This window comes from Pezoporus wallicus, unplaced genomic scaffold (assembly GCF_028554395.1).
Source record: "Pezoporus wallicus isolate ANWC-B61680 ecotype Strahan unplaced genomic scaffold, APGP_CSIRO_Pwel_v1 contig_8517, whole genome shotgun sequence".
NCBI classification, from domain to species: domain Eukaryota; kingdom Metazoa; phylum Chordata; class Aves; order Psittaciformes; family Psittacidae; genus Pezoporus; species Pezoporus wallicus.
In genome coordinates this window covers 1,400,208-1,422,641 of record NW_026635263.1, presented here as the reverse complement: position 1 = coordinate 1,422,641, position 22,434 = coordinate 1,400,208, and the positions used below count along the sequence as shown (strand labels likewise).

The following is a 22,434-nucleotide window of genomic DNA, read 5'->3' as shown; positions in this document are numbered from 1 at the left end:
TATAAGGGCGTGGCAGTAGAAAAACGATCAATATGTAAGGTCAGAAAGAAGGTCCAGAATACAAATTCCCATGGGAATTTTACCACAAACTGCATCCAAGACAGCCTGGCAGAGCAGGACTCAGTCAGACATTGCATTCTGCTTCAACCCCAACATATAAATTGAAACCTAAAACTTCATCTGTGAAACAGACCCTTCAATCACCCACAGCTACCTGGAAATGAAGAGAAAACTGCATGCAGTGCACTGGAGAATCAGGCTGGTTCCATCAGGGCTCTCTCTATACTCCCAGTTATTGTGAGTGTTTATAGAGGACTCGGTGCAATCTTTTGACAGAAGATGTTAATTTGTGTTCCCAGAGTCATCCCATTCTTTCAGATTTACCCACCTTTTGAATATTTTAGTCCATTACCAGCCTCTTAGGTTATGTGCCAAGTAAATAATTCCATTCATTATGCAAACCCCATATATAATAGTTCATTATCCTCCAACCAGCCTCTGGGCACAGGTACCAAAATGTATTAAAGAGCATAGTTAACAAAAATAATACCAAAAAGAGAAACCGCAGTTGCTACAGGGTGTAGATCAGCTGCAGCATCCTACCCAAGAGCTGGCTTCATCTCAGCCCTGAAAAGATCCCCATATACCTTTTATGCAATTTACAGTTTATGAATCTTAATTACTGAGTGTAAAGAGCTTTGGCACACTTGGATGAACGATGTTGCAGGAATCTACATAATGATTATCAATCACATCACTTTCCATGGCTCAAGCACCACCATCAGGACGGTTACATCACAGAGGGATGACACTGCATCGATCCATCCCGACACAGGGATGTAAGAGGAAGAACTGCAGCTGCCTCCTGCGGTCCCTGCACCACTCGCAGGGTTTGGTTTGGGCCCCTCATGGTGTTTTGCTCATTGGGCCCCACAGGACAAGGTTCTGGGATCAAGTCCAGAAACGTCGTGGCATAAAAGAGGTTGAAGTGGAGTTAGGCTGAGGGCTGTGTTTGGAAAGCTAATTCCTGTCTGATACAGAGTGCCAAAGCCCACAGGGAAGCAGACAGAGTTTGTGCTTCTTCCACACTCACCATTGCTGGAGTTCATTGCTCTCCACTGTCTCTCTGGCATTTATGGCAATTTCAAAGACATAAGGTTGTATGGCTTGCTGCACGGACCACGTGTAGCTGGGTGATTTTGGGAGAGCTGCTTCCTGTAGTTGTGCCTCAGTTTCCTCATCATAAACCAGGATTTAGAATAACAGTCTTTATAAAGCACTTGTATCACATACTGCCCTTCAGTGACCCATGTAAGCAACATCCTTGGTAGCTGAGAAAAGAGAGGATCTGCCTCAGGAGGATAATTAAGAGGATTTTTGTGGCAGCATTCGGGACCCAGACGGAACTGATTTATCGGACACTGCTTTACAGCCCCGGTGCAGTGTCCCCACATCCTGACCTGCACTATGCAGCCTGGCAGGGTTTTCAGGTCACACGGCACCAATAGCCGGCCCCTTGGCGATGGGATGTCAGAGCTGCAGGAAGCCCGGCCGCATTCCTGGCACCACAGGAATGTGCTGACCAGTGCCACCGCGCACCCCACGTGTGTGTGGAGGCTTCTGCCTTGTTGCACAGGGACCCACAGCTTGATGCATCCTCCCTTGGGACTGCAAAGTCCGCACAAAGGCAGGCAGAGGTGAGGGCTGGCAGGATGTGTTTCAGGACACGTCCTCCGCTGCTGCAGCCCCTCTGGCCCAAGGGGACATTTTTGGGCTCACACTGCAGAGCCTCCAGGGCACTTTGCATAGCACCTCGGCCCTGCCACGCTGCTCCCAACTGCTCCCCGCCCGCTGTCGCCTCCCTCAGGGTTGGCTGTCACCCTTCGCCAGCGGAACGTGCCCAAGTGCCCCCAAAACACCTCCTCAAGGCCCTCTTGCCCTCGACCAAGCTGGCTGCCCGCGCTTCAGCCCGCCCCTTGCCCTGATCAAAGATGGACGCTCCCCCGCGGACCCCCGCGAGCTTCCTGCCCTCATCCACCATGGCAGCCCGACGCCGGGGCGCCCATGTTGAGTGAGGCGGGGGCCGCGGCCGCATCCCGTCATGCTTGGCGGGTCGCCGGCTGCCCGGAAGAGGGAGCGGGGCGGTTGTTGACAACATGGCGGCCGCTGGCGCCTCCGCGGGAGGAAGAGGCGGAGGGAGAGGCGGCGGCGGGCGGGGGAAGGAGTCTCATTCATAGGGAACCCGGCTCGCTGCCCTCACCCCCTCCCTCCCCTTCTGCCCCCCTCCCCGGCGGCCGCCTCTCCCCCTCCGCGGCACCATGTCCTTCTTCAGGCGGAAAGGTAGGGGCGCGCCGGCCGGGAGGCCTGCGGCTGAGGGGCGGCTGCCGGCCTCGTCCCCCGCGCGGCTGCTGGGCCCCGGCCCTGCCCCTCCGGCGACGGTGACCGGGCCCCGAGAGGAAGCTCGGCCCCTGAGGAGCGGCCTCCCCCCAAACGACGGTCAGTCCCGGCGGCGGGGCCCTTTTCCTCGGTCGGGGTTTGGGGAAGAGGTCGGGGGGGTCCCCCAGGGACCTCGGGCAACCCCGGCTGCGGGCGGTGGCGAGCGCAGGGCTGCAGCGCTGGTCCGTCCGGGGCTGTGCGCCCTGCTGCTGCGGGGGGATGGAGCTCAGCGGTCCTGGAGCGGTGGATGGTGCGGTTGGGTGGGCTGGTGCGTGCTTCGTGCTGATGTGAGTCTCGGAATGCTTGCAGAGTGCTTTTTTACAATGCTGCCGTGCAGGGTTGTGTACAAATACAATAGCCTGATAAAAACCACGGTTGAAAAAGGGACCTCATCAGGCCCAGGCCTTCATAAAGCCAAAGGAGTTGACCATTTATTTTATAACACCTTTGTTGATGTGATGGAGCACAAGCAAAAGATTTGGAATTTAGGACTCCGGAAATATTTATGCTATTCTTATGGTGCAAATGGATGTAGTTAAAATGTACCTTGGGAGCAAAATGTGTTGAAGGCACTTGTGCTACAGCTGGTGATGAAATGAGGTGTAGGATGCTTTCAGGCTGCACGACTTGTGGTTTGAGTGGTTTTTGTTGACAGGGGCACCTTTTAGGGAGGGCCCCTTGGGAAAGTGGTTCTGTCACCTCGTGATGCTGTAGTTCCAGCAGTACAATTGCTGCTCTTGAAGCAGTGGCTGAGACAACGCTGTCCTAAAGCATTTCTCAGTTGCTAAAGTGCAAAATGTGCGTTTTAAGACTGCAAGAGAGGAGGAAAGAGCACATTATCTGAGTTAATGTTTTTGGTCTTGACTGACATGTGCTGTTGGAAACTTGCTCAACCAAAGTAGCAGCATTGAAAGTTTAATTCTTGGTGGAGGTTAGTACAGTAGTCCTGGAAGAAATTAAACTTCTCTTCATAGTAGAAGCTCTGGAAGTCCACTGAAGGCTTTGCAAGTGCCCTCATCCTTTTTGGGGTCTTTACATACTAACGATGAGCTGCAGAATAAAACTTTCATAGTGCTTATAAACTCTCCAGAAATAGCTTCTGCTGCTTTGTTGGTGAAGGGAATTGTAGAAGTGATGTTCATCCTACTGTGTGATCACAGGAACAGTGTAAGCTTTGGCAAAAATGAAATGTCTCATTGAGTATCTATTTGCGTTCCTTTGATTAAAGGATCTTGGGTCAGAGAAGCACAGGCAGAACTAAGTGCCCAAGAGAGGTGCTATTAAGGAGAGAAGTAAGCTTTCATCTGGCTTTTACATAGAATAATACTGCTTTGTACAATCTACCATTTTAGATACTGCCTCTTAGAGAAGATCTTAAATTGCAGCTGAGAGAAAAGCAGCAGATTAAGGCTTATGATAAAGCTCTGTAGACTAGACATATGCGGTCCAAAACCATACAGCAGTGTCAGTGTTCTTGGGTTGAGCTGCTGTTGTTTAAGAGGAAATCACATTGGGTAAAAATTGAAGAGTTTTTAAAGGTGAAACCATAAAATTACTGACTTGTAGAAAAAATTAATAGGGAAATGGTTTTATTTCTTGGCATGGGCCTTAAAGTCTGGAAGGCTGGGGGTGGATAATAGGTTGAGAAATTAAACTATAACAGTTGAATCAGCAGCCTGACGCTTGAGGGCAGGTTATAAAATTGTTATCAATGAAACAGCCTGACTGCAGGCCCCTTCAGTAGGGGTATCTTGACAATAACACAGTCTAACCAGTGTGCTAACCTCTGAAGTTTTGTATTGGTTTTTGCACATATACGTGTGAGGACTGCTTAGGTTTGTTCATTCTTGTGTATTTAAAGATATGAATTAAAATCCTCCAGCATCATGTGGCCAGTTTGCATCGGTTTGGTGCATTATTGCTTTGTGAGAGGGGTTTGCTACTGGAGTTCTCACAACCTCTTAGTCCCCAGTCACCCCGTACTGCAGTTCTCTCTGGTTTCACACAGACACCAAATGGCATCGTTTTCTTGAGGAAAGTGAAAGTAAAGTCCTTTAGTGAAACTTCACCCTCAAAAGCTTGGTCTTGTTGTGTATAGGAGTTTTCTTTTGTCCTCCACTGTTAACTGCTTCATTTTGTTCTGCTTGAACCTGGTGGGCACAAAAGAAGCCTGTGTATGAAGAGGTTAAGATCATGAACGGGGAGTTTGTGTTACCAGAAATAAGTAGGTAATTAGAGAGAAACTGTGAGTAGTTGGTGAGAAGGAACAGATGTATTTAAGCTGAAAATAGGCTTATGGAGGACTCCTTTGAAACTCGGGATTCATTGCCAATAGCATCAGTTTGATGAATCAAGTACCGGAATCCTTTTGGAAGGATAAAGGTTTGTAATCCTGTAGAGAGGTTGCTTCGTTCCTGTTTGTCCCTCAGTGTTTCTTCAGAGATGCAGATTTTTCTCAGTCGTTTTTGTCCTGCATATCATACCCCCCAGTTATGTAAAGCTGGTTATTCTCACTGCTCACAGCTGCATCTGGCTGCAAGAGTTCAGATTTGAAAGGATCCAGCTCTTTCAAGGGATGCTTAAACCGCTCTGTCAGAAAATGTGCTGGCTGCAAGCTTACGTCTTAAATGCTGAGTTGCCAATTCACAGAGCTGCAGCGTTTCTGCTCCTCGCAGTACAGCAGCGCTGCAGCCACCTCCGGGCAGGACATTTATGTAACCACATTGGAGCTTCCCTTTAAAATAGTTCAAATACCTGGGTTGGAGGAGGCGGAGTTGTTTTGGTTTTGTTTTTTTGTGATCTGCACGTGTTTTGTGATGTAAATGTGTGATTGCGCTGGGTTAGGATTTGTGGTTACCTTTGGAAGGACTCCACAATTGCTGTTCAAAGATGACCTATTTGTAGTAATAATCCCAGCCTGAAGCAGGCAGAGAACGTTTCCCAAGTAGATCATGTTCTTCAGTATCACTACTTAATTTGTTTCTTGTGCCTTCCTGTTTTTATACTCCTTCAGTTTCTTTATTTTTGTTTCAAACACATTTCCTCATCTGTTTCCTTTAGGAGCTTCCTTTAAAAACATAATAATTATTAACAAAATGCTTTTCCATCACAGCTTTTTAAAACTCTTATCTTCCCATCAGTTGCTTGCCCTAGGTTTGATGATACTTAAGCAATTGTATTTGAGAGAGAATTAACTATTAGCAGTGTGTAAAGCATGTCTATCCCATTCTTTCCAGTTAATGCTGTTTATTAACCTCGCATGTAACCGTGCTTTAATCATATGGCTAGTAAGCACCTTTCCCAGTGTTAATTGTAACATACTACAGTTCAGGAAACTTAATTAATTAATAAGGATTTTCGTTTGAAAATAAGCCAACACAGAAGCTTTAAGAGCCTCTGTCAGTCACTAGATGTACAGGTTTGAAGGAGAGATCAGTTTTAACTAAATGATGGTTCTGTCTGCATCTGATACTTGCTGAAGTTGGGGAATTTTGTGTCCATTCTCAGGTAAATACCATTAGTCGCCCAAAATAGCATTAACATTTTCCTTTGTATTTTACAGTCAAAGGCAGAGAACAAGAAAAGACCACAGATGTGAAAGCAATTAAAAGTAAGATCGCTATTTATTTTGTCTCTAAATTCAGATATCAAATGTCATTCTCCATTTTCGCTTTAACCAGTGGGATAATTTCCTTATGACTGAGCCCACATGTGACCTATGCGTTAAAACCAAATCAAACCCAAACCTGATTTCTGTTTCTGAGTATTTAAAGTAACCGATGTGTCCTAATCATCTTGCTGAATCTGTAAGTACAGAACATTATAAAGCTTTGTCACATGAGCATTAATTCAAAGTCATCAAAGAGTTCAGTCACCTGGCAAGTAGTGGTTATTCCTTAGCTACAAAAAATCGCTTCTGAAGTTTTTTTGCTCGCATGTAGTGTACTTTGCAGTTGTGAAAATGCAGCTGAACTGTGTTTAACTGATTTGCAAAACAGGCTGCCGGTGTCTGTTTTAAGTGTAACTGGTGTCGCTTGTGAGGCTGAAGTTCTGAATCATGGTGTTGTAATGCTGCCCCACGTGATACAGAAATCTTGCTGCTAAATCTGTTAGGAGAGAAGAAAAACATCTTGATGGGAAGGAGTTTTGTAAACTGTGGGGAAAACAAGATTATTTATCCTGTCAGTTTTTGTTGTGATACTGAAAGGAGATGAGGTAATTTATGTGAATCTCGTTTGTTACTTCTATATCCTCAGGCAAAATCCTGCTTCTGTATTTGTTAGTGTGGTATCTGGATATCAAGAGAAAGTTAAAGGCTTTTTTACACCTTGGTGGTGTGTCTTTCAGATCAATTACAGGAAACAATAAGTTGCATCCAAGTTGCGCACCCCATGATTTAAGTGCAACTGCAATTTCTGGTGACTAGCTGATAGGGTTTCCCAGGAAAAGGCTATAATGTGATGAACTTGTAAATAACAATAAATGTGAAAATTTATTGTATTACACTGCTGCAAGCAGAGAGCATCTTTCCAGTTTGGCAGGCAGCACCTCTACAATCTGTATGACATTAGTTGAGCGATATAGTGCTGTCTGGAGGGTTTGGAAAAGGTGTTTGATCCTTAGACGAAGTGGAACAAGTTTTTCTTAAATGTTCATAACAGAATTCTATTTTAATCTAATTCATAAAAGCCTAAGCTCTTATGAGTGTGGCTCTGGTTCTACATGAGGACCTGCCACTAAGCTTTCCTCAGTTACTGTCAACAGCCAAGCATCTGGCTGCCATCCATTGGCCTCAGAAAAATGCAGTCTTCTCCATTACTGCTGGTACTAAATACCAGAGGCTTTGTAAAAGGCAGGAAGCAGTGACCTGGTACCACACACTGCAGCTGGAGAAATACTTTGCTATAACTTAAACATTTTAACTCTTGTTTACCATTGCTCCTAAGGCCTGTTGCCATGACATGCAAATGTGAAACTATCAATTTCTGTCATCATGTGTCATAAAATTGTGAATAAAAATAAAGCTATGCAGTATGAAAGTCACCAAAACCAAGTTGCTCGACGCCTTGAAGAAACACATCGCTAGGAAGTAGTGTGCTGAGATAACATGTCATCTGGCTTGCTTTATTTTTGAATCAGAGGTGTAAGATGTCCTTGTATGACATCTCAATCCAGTGCAGTTTCCTGAGAGCTTTTGAAACTGCTGTGAACGTGGTTTGTTTTCTTCAGCTTTGTCATCAATTAACAATTACTTGATGCTTTTTCACTGGCAGGTTTTTTCGGGAGGAAGTTCTTTGTTCTCTGGGCTCAAATAGCTGTGTTCTAAAACAGCTTAGAGGAGGTTAATGTTTATAACCTGGGTTTCATCAGGTATTTCCTTATTGCTTTTCTTTTCTCTCAAAATCAAAGAGACAAACATTTAAAACGTTTTTGGAAAACAATTTTGTTAAAACTTGCAGGATCTTGTAACATGTTTTAGCCTTCAAAAAGATATGGAAATAGGTTGCAAGAATGTTGTAATCATACTAAATTGTTGACAAAGTATTAAGCTGTTACGATAGCAGTTACCAAGGAAGCTGGAAGACTCGGGAATAGTATTTCATGTGTAAACTTAGACTTGGCATCTTTTGATTAGCTACTGAATAAGGAAAATACAGGTGAGTGGGTACCACTGTTCTACTGGAAGTGAGTTTATTCTTGCTATAATTTAACCTGTTTGTTTCTGTGGTCTTTATTCTTATCACACCTTGATCAAAATGACACACAGTGGTAGAATGAGGTTTTTAATAAGATTGACTCTTGCAAACTCTGTGGCATATCTTGGGGTGCTTAGTGTTGGAAAGTGCTTAGAAGAGGTCTTGGAAGCCTTGTCTTTTAGTAATTCCTGTCTTCATTCCAGCTCCAGTACCAGTACATTCCCCTCAACGAAGCACTAGAAATCATGCCTTGCTGGAGGCTGCAGGACCAAGCCATGTGGCAATTAATGCCATCTCTGCCAACATGGACTCTTTCTCTAGCAGTCGGACAGCTGCCCTGAAGAAGCAGCCAAGTCACATGGAAGCTGCTCATTTTGGAGACTTAGGTAAGGCTTCATCAGCTCTGTAATAATGGCAATGTTTCTTTTTATTCTGTGTGTTACTGCTATGCTCACCATCCTTTGATTTTCAGGCAAGTAGATTAGGTAATTCAAAAATTGACTGCTGTTACCCTAGAAGAATTTTGAATGTGGACAGTGCATTTGTTTGTTAAGAAGTTTCTTTACTTTGTTTACCATTATGTTGGAATTGTCTCTTCATCACTTGCATTGTAGGGCATTTTTGTGTTGAATACCCATATCTGTAGTACAATATGGAGTCATACCCTTTGTATTTTTCTTTAGGCAGATCGTGTCTGAATTACCAGGCTCAAGAGACCAAATCAAGCCTTTCAAAGACCCTTGAACAAGTTCTGCAGGACAATGTAGCCCTCCCTTATTTTATCCAGTTTATGGAACTGCGCAGAATGGAACACTTGGTTAAGTTTTGGTTAGAAGCTGAAAGCTTCCACTCCACAACATGGTCCCGTATAAGAGCACATAGCCTGAACACAGTTAAGCAGAGCTCGTTGGCAGAGCCAGTGTCACCTTCCAAACAGCAGGAAGTTGCATTGTCTTCTCCAGCTGGATTGCTTGAGGAGAGACTGGAGGATTCTAGCACAGTCCATCTTCTCAGGACCAAGCCAGTGACTTCGACCAAGAACGACAGAGCTAGCAACAGCCAGAACCATGTGCTTTTGGGTCAGGATAGTGATAATGGCAGTGCTCTTTGTCTAAGAAAATCTGAGACAGGGACTTGTTCTGTTCCAGCTGATCAGCAAGAATCTTCCAAGCTTCCAGTATCAAATAGAAACAGCCCCTCCTCTGCACTAAAAGACTTGTCAGGAAAACTCATGAAAAGTAAGTGCCATGTGTCCCATTTCTTTTAAAAAAGGTGGGAGATGGGGAGCTGCTGCTTGCTTTGTATGATGGGCTGTGTTCTTAGTAAGTATGATGTGATGTTGCAGGGAAGAAAATCATTTTGTGTATCAGTAATATTAACTTGCTGTATCAGCTGATGGTCAGTTTGAGCTGTGTATTGTTTGTCTGGTCATTGAAAAATAAATATACTGCTGAAGAGACTTCAGAACTGTTATGTATTCTAACAAGCTTAGGTTACTTCTGTTCCTACATGTGTAATCTTAGAAATGAAGATGAACATTGCAATGTCCCATTCTTCCATCACTCATCCCATCCCAACATAAAAGAATTGCAGAAAATTTGGATGATGGGGCTGAGAGTTGATAATTAACTTTCCATGGAAGATAAATATCCTGTATCACGTCAGATGACATAAGTAATAGTTACAAGAGACTTGTTGAGATTGTTCTGTGGAACATACTGGGTTTGGTTTTAGATTTATTCCCTTGTTCTCATTTGGATTCCATGTCTTCAGGGGCTACTGGAAATAAAGGTGAAATTAAAATATTTGCTTTTGGTAGTAAGCTACAGCACAGTACCTGGTTCACTCCTTCACATCCACTCAGTCTTCCCTTTGTGCAAGTCTCCAGACAAAAAGGAAACACTCCTTTTCTCACATTTGTTGCCTTTTTTGGCCCACGTGTTTCTTTGTGTTGCATCCCTTTCTCTTGCTGTTTGCCGTACTCATATATTTACCATGGACTGCCACAACACCTAACCTCAGCCCCAAAGCAGCTTAAACCAATGCAGTGATGCTTCAGTCATGAAAAGCACTTCTGCTTTCTGGTGTCTAAAAAGAATGTGGAATAATGGGTGCTTTTTGAGGAACATGAACAGTCGAAGTGTGACTTTTTCTTTCTTTCAGAGCAGTGTCCCAACTTTCAAAAGATAATATGTAAAGTGTGTATCTTGTTCTGAGGCATCCCATTTGAAGATGTTTTTTTCCCTTCTAATTCCTTCCTAATGCAGGCATTATGTTCTCTATAATGAGAGCTAGAAATTGGGAACTTCACTGCACTTCTTGCCAGAAAGGTGTTACTTCTGGGTGTGCAGCTGAGGAAGAGAGTGCTGTTCTTGTCTGGTGGCAGGGAATTCAGAGCTACATTGCGTGATTCCATCTCACTAGTCAGTCCATGCTGGGCTTACTGTAGCCTGGCTGGAAAAAACACAGCCACTGTAGCTTGTCAGTAGCAAAGTATTGAGTAGTGGACTGAGTGCTTTATGGGAAGGGAACTTGTCACTGGTGATTAGATATTTGCTTTTCTCAAGAGCAGAGGTTTGTTATTCGCTCCTTGTTTTAGACCTGTGCCAAGGAATTCCAAGTTTGATTCTGTATTTCTTCCTTGTAGGTATAGAACGGGATGCAGTTAGTACTTTTACCAAATATATTTCTCCAGATGCTGCTAAACCAATTCCTATAACAGAAGCAATGAGAAATGACATAGTTGGTAAGAATGTATGCTGCCTACTCATTTCTGAGCTTCCTCCTTCCCTGTAAAAACACATCTTTAATACCACACGCACTCATATTTCTTATTTTTGACTGTTAAAGTCAGTTGTAAGAGATGGATCACATGACAAGTATCAGTGGGTCTGACCTTTCAGTAGTGCTGTGCAATATCCCCAGAAGAACTTTTGGAGTCTTTGCTTAAATTAGTGAAAGAGTTCCTGATAATTGTGGAGGGGATCCCAATTTGAGTCTCAAATAAGTATTTCAGCTGTAATATCATTCAGCTGTCTGCAGTACCTCAAAAGCTCTTTGCACTGTCAGAACCAGCTGATTCAAGTGGATTTGAGCTGCAGTTTTTCATTAACTGGTCACCACTTGTGTTTTCCAGCTCCATCAGCCAGATGGGTGTTAATTTTAACCTGGTCTTTCTTTGCAGCAAAGATTTGTGGGGAAGATGGACAAGTGGATCCTAACTGCTTTGTTACAGCACAGTCAATAGTGTTTAATGCAATGGAACAAGAGTAAGTGGTTTGAATGGTTTAGCTTCACGTCACTGTTGTCCTTATGCAAAAGGTGGTTCCATTAAAAACCTTTATGAAGGCATTACCATAAAATCACTTTTTTGTGCAGTCTTCTGCGTTTGAAACTGCTCAGATTTCTGCCTCCAGATCCATTGTCATCACTTGCTGAAGCTGTATGTGCATGCTATTGCATTCTTTATAGAATCGTAGAATAGTTAGGGTTGGAAGGGACCTTAAGATCATCAAGTTCCAACCCCCCTGGCATGGGCAGGGACACCTCCCACTAAACCATGTCACCCAAGGCTCTGTCCAACCTGGCCTTGAACGCTGCCAGGGATGCAGCATTCACAACCTCCCTGGGCAACCTGTTCCATTATATCATCCTAGTGTCGTTTGTTAACCTGCACCATTCCTTCTTTGTTCTGCTTTTATCCTACTGAAAGTATAAGACTTCTGAGGTGCCTTGAATGCTGCTGACCCTTAATAACTGTGTTGTCTGTGTGCAGGCACTTTAGTGAGTTTTTGCGAAGTCATCATTTCTGTAAATACCAGATTGAGGTGCTGACTAGTGGGACTGTTTATCTGGCTGACATACTTTTCTGTGAATCAGCTCTCTTCTATTTCTCTGAGGTGAGTGCTAGGTTTTGAGTTTGCCTTTTTCATTCTTTCCTATCAGATGGAAAAAAACGGTATTCATTCTCTGATGGCTCTAATAAAGACACCTGAAATACAATAAAAATGATGAGATGTATCTTTATTAGGGAGAAAATGTATTAAATGGTTTCCTTTCCACATGTAGAACTCCCTGAAATGTTCAAACCTGTACACTGGATTGCGGAATAAGTAGTTGTGCATGTCCTCTCCAGTTAGTGAGTACTTCTAAGGGTCTCTGCTTTGTAGGAGCCTTGACATTGTTTATCTTTATCTTGTCAAATAAAATAGCGACTTTGAAATCCTTAAGCATTCTTCCAGATAAATAATTCAGTAGCTCTACATAGAGAGGATACCAGGCTGCGATGTGGTAGGTTAAATGTATGGTTTTACAGTTGTGGGGCCCTTTATCTTTAGGGAATCATCTATTAGTTGTAAAATACTTGTCCTGATAGTCTGACAAGCAAGTGTAGTTTGAAGCAGCGAGCTGGAGAGCTGAGACAATGTGCTGAGTTCAGTGTGAGCTGAGCATAGCATGAAAATAGCCTTCCCTCTGTCTTTAGAATGATGCAAATAAAGAATCGTTGGAAACTGCATGTGAAAACCAGTACAGAACAGAAAGGTCCCAAGTTGTTTTCTTTTTAAACAAACTAAATCTGTCTGCAACACTGTATCTGAGAGTTCAGAATGTTTATATGCCCTGGTGACAATTTTGCATCATTAATATTTGGACTATCCTTCTCATTTTAAATAGGAAGGAGCAGGTTTGTCTATGCTTGTTAGAAGTTTCTTGGTAAAACTTACTTAATTTCCCCTTTCTTTTCTGATTTCTCTTCCAGTACATGGAGAAGGAAGATGCAGTTAATGTACTGCAGTTCTGGTTGGCAGCAGATAACTTCCAGTCTCAACTTGCTGCCAAAAAAGGCCAGTATGATGGGCAAGAAGCACAGAATGATGCCATGATTTTATATGACAAGTGAGGGAGTTCAACAGTTACTTGTTTCGAAAGCTCTTAATTTTGTGCTTGTGTTTTTATGTTGCATTGTACAAAAGGAACTTTCCATTTTCAGACCATCACTGTGCAGTCTTGCACTGCGATGCTGAAATACATTTTAGTAAGGTGACCTTTGGGTACACACACAAGAGCTTTTAAAACTATTTCTGTGTACATGAAGAGTCCTTACAAGGATTCCATTCTTAAACAATTCAGAATTTTGAGGACTTGTTTGCTTGGGTTTATGTGTGGTTGTGAAAATATCAAAGCCAATTGGTTGCCATTTGACAATGTGAAGGATTTAAACCTAATAGCAGATGCATCACTGTAGAAAAACCTTAAGGTCCAGATACCGTTACCCATTTAAACTAGGAACTGTTATCACCCACAGTAAAAGCCAAATACTGCTTGTTCTTAATACTTTGAAATGCCTTCCTTTTGTTAAGGAAGAGACCAGATTCCTTTTAGTAACAGACTTGGAGTAGCGTAACTCTTCCCTTTGTTTTTTTTTGTTTGTGCTGCACTTTAGTAAAGATGCAACTGGAAGACAGACAGCAAAACTGCTTCCAGAAAAAGTTTGTTGTTAAGGTTAAGTGCGAGACTCATCTCACAAACTTCTTAGGTTATTACCCTGCTAGGAAATAATAATTGGAGAGGAAGCAAACAGTTCAGTCTGATTTTCATCAGTCACCCCTCTACTCCATCCATAAACTTGGTTTCAGTGTTGTGATTAGTAGAGCAAATGCTGCTTCAGGGTTCTGGGTGTTCCTTGCTTCTCTGCTACAACGCTCTGTGTGTAAGATTCTTCTCTTCAGGAGTCACTTGATGCTCTGTTATCTGTATATTCAGGACAAGGCTTTATCAAAAATGTTTCTGTGGATTGTGGATTCTCCTCCCCTGTAGTTAGCAGCATCAGCTCTGTGTACTTTCTTGAGGCCAGCTCCATCTAGTGGCTGCAGCATGACGGATGGTCTTGGGTGGAACGGGTGGTGCTGACCACCTGCAAAGTTTTGCAACTCCTTTTGTGTTGTTTTTCGCCCCATCTGGTGCTGCAGGTATTTCTCCCTTCAAGCCACACATCCTCTGGGGTTTGATGACTCGGTGAGGTTAGAGATCGAATCCAACATCTGCAGGGAAGGTGGTCCTCTCCCGAATTGTTTCACGACTCCCTTACGGCAGGCGTGGACTACCATGGAGACGGTGAGATACCTTCTTCAGAACGGTGTTGACAGCACAGATGATGTGGAGATTCTGTAGTGAGTCAGGTGTCCCCTTCAGCATCTCCGATTTGTCCTGTTCTTTTTCCGACTTTCTGTTTACCTGGATAATCGAGCAGCTTTAGGAAGACTTGCTAGACTGTTTTCCCCAGCCTGATCTGAAAAGATACCATGCACTGGCTTCTGTTAATTCTCTGTGAAGTGTTTGTTTTGGGTGATTACTGCTTTTTAATGGAAATAACAGAATTTCCTCCCATCTGAATTGCTGTCAAGAGCTTCTATATCTTTAGAAAATTGTCCTTCCTGCTGGTAGCAGTTGGTTGCAAGTCTAATACCAGTGGTGTGGCTAATAGTGAACTCTGGCATAGCGGGACACTAGAGATTAATGATTTGATTCTAGAGCTGCAGATGAATTTTGATCAGCATAGCAAAAATACCTGTAACCCTGTTGGGTTGTCAGGCTTTCCTGGAGGAAATTGGAAAATCCAAACTTCAGTACCAGTTACTGGAGGGTTTGGTTGATACATAGTTGGTTTTGTTCATCTTGCAGTAGGATTCAGATTCAAAGCAAGGCTCTTGCTAATCTGGAATAATTCCATGTGTAGGCACTTCTACTTGTGTACCAGCTACACAAGGGCTGAGATGTTTATGTGTCCCTTCTGTTGTGCAAACGATCTGCTGTAATTGTGCAGACCAGCCTTGATTAAAGAGGACTCCTCCTTCTGTCTCTCAGGTTTTTTTACCTGGTTTCTTGTCCAGCAACCTTTACTACAAATACTTGAATGATCTCATCCATTCAGTACGAGGAGATGAATTTCCAGGAGGGAATATTGCACTGAGTATTCATGGCCCCAGTAGCTCTCCTGATAGCGATTCCATAGGGGGCCCAGATGGCTCTGCCTCCCAGGTATGAGATTCTTGGTTTGTTTTTGTTACAGGAAATGCTATAGTCACTTTTCTGTATCAATATCAAAGTTCATACACTGTAAAGGAACACCTTGTAATTTGAAGCTTCTCATTCCACTTGAAAATCACAGTCTGTGTTATATTAGGATGTGTTTAGTCTATGTGCTGCTAAGTTCAGACAGTATGGGTGTGGAAGAGGATCTATCCTATTTATGCACCCAGAGCCTTGTGCTGCTTTTAGTTCTTTGCATCAGATGTATCTTTTTATTAAGCTGTTAAATTCACTGAAGACTGTTCCATAGTGCCATAACATTTAAGAACACTTTTTATTAGAAGCACCACATTTTGATCATTACCGTAGTTATAACTTCAGGCATTGACACTTGTGAATATGCTGTAGAATTTAAACAAAAATATGCAAGTTGTGTTTGCTCAGTTCCACTCAGTTTTAAAGCATTCATCTACTCAAACATAGAGCAGTGACAGTTAATATCTGACCAGTGGTGCACACTAGTTTGCCTCAGTGGACTTTTCCCTGTTGTTACCCTCAAGCTGGTCTGATAGAATGGCCAGACCCCTGACCTTTCCAAAAGAGAGCTGATACTGGCACTTCACTGTGTTACCACAGAGTTGCTCTGAGCTGAGGGTGATACCTGAATTTTGTTTGCATGTATATAGCTTGATGTAAAGCTGGGCATAAAAAAGTCTTTTGCTGGGTAAGGCATTTGTTAAGCATGATTGGAGCTTTCTGGCGGCTGCTGCTTCTTTGTTGTACTGTGTGGAAACAAGAATGTGACTGGGCTCCTTTGGCTCTGTTATCCTCCTAGAGTCATTGAGAAATGTCCACCATATACATTGCACAGTGCCCTGGTTGTGGGCCAGCATCTTTTTGTTGCCTTTGGTGCTGCTTTGAGAGCTGTGTTCGTGTGTGGGCTTAGCCTCAGAAACAGGCAGTGGAGCTTGTTCCACTCTGAAACCATCCCAGTAACACCAGAGATGTGTTTTTAGCCAGGAGTTGGCTGTTCCAAAACTTTTATCTTTGTTTAATTCAGATGTGAAAGAGGAGAGGATAAACAGATTCTAGCTTATCTGTAACCAGGTCAGCTTGCAAACTGCAAGCCCAGCTGAGAGCAGAAAAGCTAAGCAAGAACTGCTTCTGCTGAATTGCTTTTATTGGATGCTGCAGTGCTATCATGGGTTTTAAATCCAGTATCTAGACCAACATTACCCATGTATCAAGCAACTCTGAAGCTGTACTACCTGCTTTTAACATTTTTAAACCTCCTAATTTGCATGGACAGACTATTCCCCCTTAGTTGCAAAGCAGGGAGTAAAATCTGTGTTCTCAAAATATCCTGCTGCTTGATAGTCTACAGGAGAGAAACTGCTGGTAATTGGCTTGCTTGGACAGTTCAGGAAATGAAGTGCTGCATTTTGTGGTGCACATTCCTCCTTATCTGAACAGGAGAATCTCTGGGTCTCTGCATATTTTTGCATAAAGAGCAGCACTGACAGAGCAGCAGGGAAGGAGCTTGCAAAGCAGCTGCCATAAACATTTCTGTTCTGTGTGAGGATGCTAGTAGATTGCTGTACATTCACGCTCTCCCTGCTGTTGCTCTAATGTTTCCTTGGCTTTTTTCATAATCCTGTATAAATATGCCAGGTCAAAAGATAAATGTTTGTTCTCTTGTATGGGGGAAGTGTAGTGTGTTTGGGAATTGCTTAGCCAAGTGTGTGAGAGGGTTGAGTTAAGCTGCTGCAGCCTTTGAGGTAGTTCAGTCCTGTGTACTCACAAACAAACAATTTGCATGTGCACACGGATCTGTTGAGTTGATGGTGCTTAGAGCAGTCCTCACATACGTATGCTGACCTCTACATTATGTCTTCGCCTCTATTCTTTTACCTTTATTATCCTCTGTTTAAAAGTGTCATGCTGCATTAGGAATTCATCATTGTGTAAATGCTAATTCTTTTATGCTTGCTTAGAGAGTTATGCAGGTTTATCTTAAGTGTAAAAGCACTAAAAATGCAGTTTTGTTAGGAAGCTGTTAGTTGTCTGCATTGGGCACTAATACTTAGAATTTTTATTTGTAGTCCAATGTCAAAAAGGCTAATGTTAAAATCCTGAAAAATTTTGATGAAGCAATAATTGTAGATGCTGCAAGTCTGGATCCTGAATCTTTGTATCAGCGAACATATGCAGGGTAAGGTTCATTCTGTGTATCTTGCTCCTAGTTATGTTTCATCTCTGTTTCATTTTTGCTGTGTCCTCCTGCATGCATGTGTAAATGCAAGATGGTGCCATCTTAATACATGTCTTAATATTTGAGAGTACATTTATGTGATTTAACACCAGTGTCAGGGTGAATGTTTCTGTGACCAGAATGGCAGACAGAAAAGTATTTCCAATTGTATTTTCTCTTTATACTGGCTATTACTGCTCTTTGACTCCAAGCTCAGTAGTTCCAATTTGGGGAAGGAACAGAAAAGAATAAGCTCAGGCTCCTTTGATATTGTAATGTGCAGCTTTGATTTCTTCCTACCCCAGTGGCACAGAAGGGCTTATACTTCATTTCCTTAGCAGATTGCACAGCTATTTTTCTGTTTCTTAAGTTACTTTTTGTTGTAAAGCTCTTCTGCTTTGTGTATCTCATACAGAAATTCTTCGTTTCTATAGCTACCTTTTCTGTTGCACAGTCTCCTGTCCTTTTGGGTATGGTAAACTGGTTTCTCCCTAATGACATGTTTTTGTGATAGTGTAGAGCACTTGCTAGCACTGCCTGTTGATATCTCATGGTTGAGTCATTGAAACATTTGCCTGCTTCTACTGTCTACAAGAATTGTTAAGATACATTTTGAATTCAGATACATGAGAAGAGCTGGAGATTTTTCCCAATATATTCATTTCAGGTGGCAGAGGTGGTAACTGGTGAAACACTGGTCTTCTGACACTGGAGTCTTTATCATGGTAGCTTTTTTGTTTTCTTGACTGCTAGCTTTCCATAATGCTTTTACCCATCCTCCCTTCAGGAAGATGACGTTTGGACGAGTCAGTGACCTGGGACAGTTTATCAGAGAATCTGAACCAGAGCCTGATGTCAAAAAATCAAAAGGTTTGCTTTCCTCTTCATGTCCATGTCTGTAACACTGAAGAACTGTTCTCTTCCTTACTGCAGTCAAGATAAGCAAGACTCCTCACTCTTTCCAGATCTATTTTAAGCCAAATGGAGATGGGGACTGTCCTGTACTGAGGCAAACCCCATCTCTGGCCCAGTTTCCTATCCAAATTCTGCTTTTCTGGTCCAGCTGGACTCCTGGGAGTCTGAGCAACCTGTGGGAGTTGGAGCTGTTGATGGAACCTGGCAGGGATGAAAGCTGCGAGCAGCTGGGGGGATGATCAGGCCTTCAAAGATTGGGTCTTGAGATGAAAAAGAACTTCAGCTCTCCGCATGCTTCCCACCCAGTTTGGGATCTGCTGTTAGTGCTGCTTGTCAGCTCTGGTAAAGAGGAATGGTTCAGGCTCAGTGTCTCATGAACCATGGCTCCACGTAATCCCTTGTCTTCCATGCAACTCTTCCATGTTCTCTAATGCCAGCAGTGCAAACTCTTTAGAAGAATGAAAGGAATTAGCTTTTATAGAGCTATGCCACGGACTTTGCTAATGTACCTTGCTTGCTGTTTTTTTTATCTCAACTAGGGTCCATGTTTTCACAAGCGATGAAGAAATGGGTTCAAGGAAACACAGATGAGGTGTGTCTTTTATGTCGTCCTGGTGACTTCCTTCACAGTGTAGATTAGGGAAATAAAGTATTGAAGTTCTTAATCCTGGCCGTTTCTCTGAGTATCTTTCTGATGCACCAACAAGAACTGTCAGACACTGTGCTAAATATAATTTATTTGTGTGCATATGTGAGACTACTTTGATTTTTGCCAGTGATTGCCAGTTTATTTTAGTATAATGGTTAACTGTTTGCTTGCAGTCAAGGGGTTTCTTGTTATTGTGGTGTTACATATACACATTTGGGAGTGGAGGTGCTCTTGGCCTTTGTTTTGTACTGTGAAGTTACCATTGTACATGGATTACAGTCTGCATTTTCCCCCCTTGAAGGGGCTTGGGCAAGTCCCCAACAGATAAATCTAAAAACTTCACTAAGTCTCTTGGAAATTGCATCGGGACATAAATACAATAATTGAAGTTAATGGCGTACTTGGAAAGCAGGGGCATTTCCATCAAGGGAGGATACGTTTGCTGCAGGTCACTGAGTTGTGAAGGTTGACTGCATCTCCAAAGTTGAGCCTGTGAATTATGCTGAGGGCTGTCTTTTTATTCCAAGACCTTGAAGCTATCTGTGTTTTGGGTGTTTTTTGTGTGGCAGGCTCAAGAAGAGATGGCGTGGAGGATAGCGAAGATGATAGTCAATGATGTTATGCAGCAGGCACAATGTGAACAGCCTTCGGAGAAGGTTATGAAGGTAAGGGGGTGGAGAGGCTGCTGCCTGTATCTGCCTTAAGCCAGACTGTGGGAGGAGGAGAGCTCTTGCCTTCCGAGAGCATCTGAAACCCACGCTGGGAAATGTACAAACTGGCATGGCATGATACGAAAAAATAAAGGTTTGGGAGTGTTTCAGCCTACATATGATGTAGAAATTTCTTAAGATGCATCTAGTGGTTCTCATGTGGAAGCATTAAAATTGACTGTCTTCATCTTGAGTCTTTACAGACTGCCGTAGTACTTAAAAGGGTGATTTGTGGTGCAGGGTCAATGCTGTAATTCCTTATTTGAGTTTACGCTTGCTTTTTCATGTTGACGTATATTAGTATATTGACCTAAAGTGTCAGTAAAACTCAACAGCTGGAAAGTTGCTTTGTTGGGTGCTCTGATTTACTGTGTCTACACCTTAAAAGAGACCTGGCAGTCCTGTCCATAGGCTGGTAATTTGATGTTGTGTATTGGTGTTCAGTGACTTTGTACAAGTCCATGTGTTCTCTGTTTAAAAAAACCCCACAGTTCTGATGCAATGGAATGGCAGGAGTTTACCAGGTTAGCATCCAGGAATTCCAGCTTTCAGGCAGCTGACTTGTTAACTTTTAACTTGCTCTATTTTTAATTACTGCAAGTAAACGTGTGCCATACCCCAGTTATCTGAACGGATCTATCCATACTTGCACTGTGTGACTTTTTAATAGAGCAGTTACATTTAAATGACTTTTATATAATGATTTCACTTAGTAGTGAGGCTGCAAATGATGTAGTTCGAGCCTGGCCAGATGGAAGGGTCACTCAGCACAGAGTTTAGAAATACCAAGGGACTGCAGATGCTCTGGATTCAATTAACCGAGCATGGTTGCTGTAATCAGAAGGTGGTTTGAGCTGTGGGACTAATTGGGTTTTTTCATCTCCCAGACTCACTAGCATATGTGACTTCATTTTTAAACACAAAATGTCTTTCTATGTAGTGACTGCCTTGTATATTTTAGGGTAAAATGAACTCTAACCTTGTGTTTCCTTTTCTAGCTATGATTTTAGAAACGCCAGAATAGGAAATCTGTTTTTCCACTTCGAGAATGAGTGAACTTTCCCTTTTGGTGGATTCTTTAACACAGCCAATAAAAACAAAGCACTGTTACTCCAACCGCCGAAATCTCCCTCATCTAGGAGGAAGAATTAAAAAGAAGCAATCCTGTACCTCCACTGTAGAGCGTGAAGAAACACTTTTTCCTGTTGTGTGTGGCATTCACAATAATGATGGGTTTTAGAGATGAAGATGCAGTTTATGAATGTGGCACTGAGAAACTGTGATCAGCTTCACAAATACTTGACCCTGTCTCAAAAAGACTTTTAAGCAAATTATCTGGAATGGGACACAAGCCACAACAGACGGGAAGGTTTTGCCGTAGTTTCTAGTTCTACTACTTGTAATTTTTAAACACATAATTGGAAAGGCCAGAGGAGCATCCCTGACATTGGCCCCTGGAGAAGTGAAGCTCAAACAGTGAATTCATTGGCAGTGAATGACCTAAAAAGTTCTAAGTTTTATTTTTCCTTACTTGAAATAGATGAGTATTCAACTGTAAGATAAATGTGTTTTACTTCATAACTACATTAACTTTGAAAGCAGTGTAGAAGGATCAGGAGCAAAGCCTGAACAGTGTAACTCTTCCTTGTCGAGGTCTTACATTTGCATATACAAGTCCCCTGCTTCTGACACAGAGCAGACACAAAAGCTCATCTTGCACTTGTGCAGCTTCTGCTCCCAAGCCATGGCTCTGAAGGCAGGGTTGTGTCCTGTAGACTGCTCCATTTCCTTTCCTCTCCATCCCACAACCAAGGGAAAAAAAAGTAGCTGCTGCCATTCTCCATAGCCTGTCTTTCACCAACACCGTATCTAATTCCAGATGTTTGGTTTACAAAGAAATACAATTTTAAAAGACCTGCCCTTCCTGTCTTGCAAAACCTTTAGTTTAAGTGAAAAAGCCACTCTGTTACACAGCACCTCCATTAATTTTTCCAATTACTTGATTTTTGCAGGGTACCAGAAGTACTCAGTGTCTCACTGTTACGTTACTACTGCATTTTTAGTGTACAACACTTCTGTTTTGGGTTTTACTCTTTACGATTGCTTTTTTCCTTAAATTTGTGCAAAAAAAAAAAAAAATCACTTTGCAAAGAACTCGAATCATCTCCAATACTCAGACTATCTTGATTGATGAGCAGGTGTTACTCTGTTGCAATATTTGATTGTCTAGAGCCACACTGTATTGTCTATAAAAAAGCAAAACAAAAAAAGGCTGTGTATAGGTATTTGGTACTATGTACCACTTCTTATTTCTCTCATGCCCAAGTATTCATGTACTTAAAACATACTCTATTTAATTGTGTTTTGATTTAAAATATATAAATATTAAAATTTGTGTCAGTTTTCTGTTTTGATGGGATTTGACTTTACACTTTTATGTGAGCTTTAGGGGTTTAAAAACCAGGTAAACCCCTCAGCAGTCTGGTCTTGGTGCATTTGTGCAGATTTATTAATATTTAATAGTATAAGCTTATGGTAGTGTGGGGAAATAAGAATAATTTCTATCTAAATGCTAAATAAGGTGTTTTAGTCACAGGATGCATCAGTTGGTATGGTCGTTTAGCATGGTATTGAACTGTGCACATGCACTCTCTCTTCTGTGGGGGAAAGCTAAACCCTCATGGGTTCTGTGCGTACCCCTTGGGTTTCTGCCTTGGCACTTGCTCTGGTAGTTACTGGTTTGTGCTG

The 22,434-nt window shown here is 42.5% G+C and overlaps 1 protein-coding gene across 3 annotated transcripts; it reads left to right on the top strand.

Annotated features, from left to right (window-relative positions):
• Window positions 1–2,108: 2,108 nt before the first annotated feature.
• Window positions 2,109–22,081, top strand: AKAP10 (A-kinase anchoring protein 10). Of its 3 annotated transcripts, XM_057416088.1 has the most exons (15): window positions 2,110–2,496; window positions 5,999–6,046; window positions 8,336–8,518; window positions 8,816–9,370; window positions 10,780–10,878; window positions 11,317–11,401; window positions 11,908–12,031; window positions 12,892–13,028; window positions 14,102–14,246; window positions 14,997–15,170; window positions 17,264–17,373; window positions 18,200–18,282; window positions 18,867–18,919; window positions 19,546–19,641; window positions 20,685–22,081. In XM_057416088.1, the coding sequence occupies exons 1-15, from the start codon at window positions 2,319–2,321 to the stop codon at window positions 20,688–20,690; spliced, it is 2,076 nt and encodes a 691-aa protein (XP_057272071.1). In that variant the 5' UTR covers window positions 2,110–2,318; the 3' UTR covers window positions 20,691–22,081. The 3 variants fall into 3 exon arrangements, with proteins under 3 accessions (XP_057272084.1, XP_057272071.1, XP_057272077.1); XM_057416101.1 differs by lacking the exon at window positions 14,997–15,170 and having other exon boundaries at window positions 2,109–2,496; XM_057416094.1 differs by lacking the exon at window positions 5,999–6,046.
• The last annotated feature ends 353 nt before the right edge of the window (window positions 22,082–22,434 follow it).

What these genes read in the sequence shown, in the direction of transcription:
- AKAP10 (XM_057416088.1), top strand. Translation starts at nt 2,319, where the DNA reads ATGTCCTTCTTCAGGCGGAAAGGTAGGGGCGCGCCGGCCGGGAGGCCT. An exon ending in TATCAGCGAACATATGCAGG is followed by an intron (nt 17,374 to 18,199) that starts GTAAGGTTCATT and finishes TCCTCCCTTCAG; the next exon opens with GAAGATGACGTTTGGACGAG. An exon ending in TTCAAGGAAACACAGATGAG is followed by an intron (nt 18,920 to 19,545) that starts GTGTGTCTTTTA and finishes TTTGTGTGGCAG; the next exon opens with GCTCAAGAAGAGATGGCGTG.